The sequence below is a fragment of the Penaeus vannamei genome, chromosome 6 (genome assembly GCF_042767895.1).
Source record: "Penaeus vannamei isolate JL-2024 chromosome 6, ASM4276789v1, whole genome shotgun sequence".
Classification (NCBI taxonomy): Eukaryota; Metazoa; Arthropoda; class Malacostraca; order Decapoda; family Penaeidae; genus Penaeus; species Penaeus vannamei.
Genome location: NC_091554.1, coordinates 43,564,673 through 43,566,649, shown reverse-complemented (window position 1 = coordinate 43,566,649; position 1,977 = coordinate 43,564,673). Strand labels below are relative to the sequence as shown.

Below are 1,977 nucleotides of genomic sequence, written 5' to 3'. Positions count from 1 at the left end.
CCAAGAAATCACACTTGGCACATGTGATGAAGAACTGGCAACCGTTTGTATCTTTTCCGCTATTAGCCTGGAAGAAGAAAATGTATTTATTTACTGTGAGAGATGAGATATATCGATACAAAAGAATAATAGCAAATGCACATCAAATTCAGATACAGCACATATCAATAGATTTTGAACACTCTTTATAGTATTACCAGTGACAATAAGCCAGGGCCATCGTGTTTAAGGATGAAGTTTTCGTCTGGAAAGCTTGGACCATAAATGCTCTGAGTTCCAGTTCCATCACCCTAAAAAACAAATAGAAATATTAATTACCATTTATTCATCAGGTTCATCAAATGTGTGAATCATGTTATGTATTTAATGAAATTTATATTTGAGCTTTACAAGAGTGATATATTTTAAGTCTCAATTGTCCCTTTATAAAAATGAATTATCATGTACATTTTTTATTAACCTATCAAGTGAAGAAACAATTTGATCAGGCAATGTTACTGAAATATTTTATGGAAGAAAAATCATTGTTTATATTACCTTTAATATTTTTAGAATATATACATCTTTATAAATAATGATACATACTTCAAATCTTTACCAATACCCACCCTAACAAAGTCACCCCCTTGGATCATGAAATCTTTAATGACACGATGGAAGCTGGCACCCTTGTATCCTATTGGGACTCCATCCTTGCGGTATTCTCCGGTGCAAAACTGCCTAAAATTTTCGCTGGTTTTCGGACACACATCTGCATAGAGCTCCATAATCATTCGTCCAATTTCCTGCAATGAAAATAATAATAGTGTTTTATTCTTTCAAAAAAGTAAAACAAAAAGACACAAAAGAACCAATCATATGAGCAAATATAATACTTAGAGAAATGCGAGTATCTATATGACAAATACAACTGTACTTCAAAATCTTTAGTAAAACTACAATTGTGAACTTTGACCAGGCAAACATCATATCCATGTAAGCAAGAAATAAAAAGGAAAAATTGGACTGAATTACTGCTGCTCATAGAGCATTTTACTTGATTGTCAAACAACACTGAACATAATCAATTTAATGATTGAAATGTTTAACACAAGGAAAAAAATATAGTGCAACTTCACACTCGAATACATGCACTTGATGTGCCATTTGTCTCATTTTGTTTTGTCTGAAACCCCAATAATGCTATACATTTTCAAATCAATTATAAATACACATTAATTGTAGTATATGAACTTAAACCTTAATGTAAATAAAGACGAAAAACTTTGATTCAATCCAGCTTCTCAAAATTGACTTACGCTTGATATATAATACTAAATCATTTATCAAGTTTCATGTTCATTTACTTCATCACTCTTATACATGACATTTAACTGCTTGGATAATTCACAACAAAAGTATACTGAAATGTTCACTGTTGAAGCAACCAAGCAAATGCCGGTACCACTATATACTTACAGTCTGTCCCACTGTGATGTCAAAAAACACCACGGGGTTATTTGGATGTCTCAGTTGTTGCTGAATCTGGTTCCAAGTGGGCATGGTATCCGCTAAATTTCAGTAGATGGGAGATAAAACGTTTTGGACAATTGTACTGACGGCGCGGAACGATGATGCAAGATACAGTTCCCTTATTTTGCTCAGAGTTCGAGAGACTTTGCCGTCCGTGGAGTTTTTGTGTGGGTATTGGATTAGTTTTTTATTGTATTATACTGAGATTAGTGTGATGAGTGTTTCTATAAATATATATTTCTTCTTGCATATATATCAAACATATGTAAGCATTTATTTTTCTCTAATTATGAATATATATATATATATATATATATATATATATATATATATATATATATACATATATATATATATATATATATATATATATATATATATATATATATATATATATATATATATATATATATATATATATATATATATATACGTATGCATGTATGTATCTACCTATCTATCTGT

The 1,977-nt window shown here is 30.3% G+C and overlaps 1 protein-coding gene across 1 annotated transcript in view; it reads right to left on the bottom strand.

Annotated features, from left to right (window-relative positions):
• The window catches only part of LOC113828857 (peptidyl-prolyl cis-trans isomerase H), a 1,855-nt gene extending 207 nt beyond the window's left edge, over positions 1-1,648 (bottom strand). The window contains exons 1-4 of the mRNA XM_027381921.2: positions 1,459-1,648; positions 609-785; positions 198-290; positions 1-67 (exon numbers count right to left, since the gene is read on the bottom strand). The exon at positions 1-67 is cut by the window's left edge and continues 207 nt beyond it. Of these exons, the coding sequence (XP_027237722.1) occupies positions 1-67; positions 198-290; positions 609-785; positions 1,459-1,542 (421 nt within the window). The 5' untranslated portion in view covers positions 1,543-1,648. The remainder of the gene's footprint in view (positions 68-197; positions 291-608; positions 786-1,458) is intronic.
• Between the last annotated feature and the right edge of the window lie 329 nt (positions 1,649-1,977).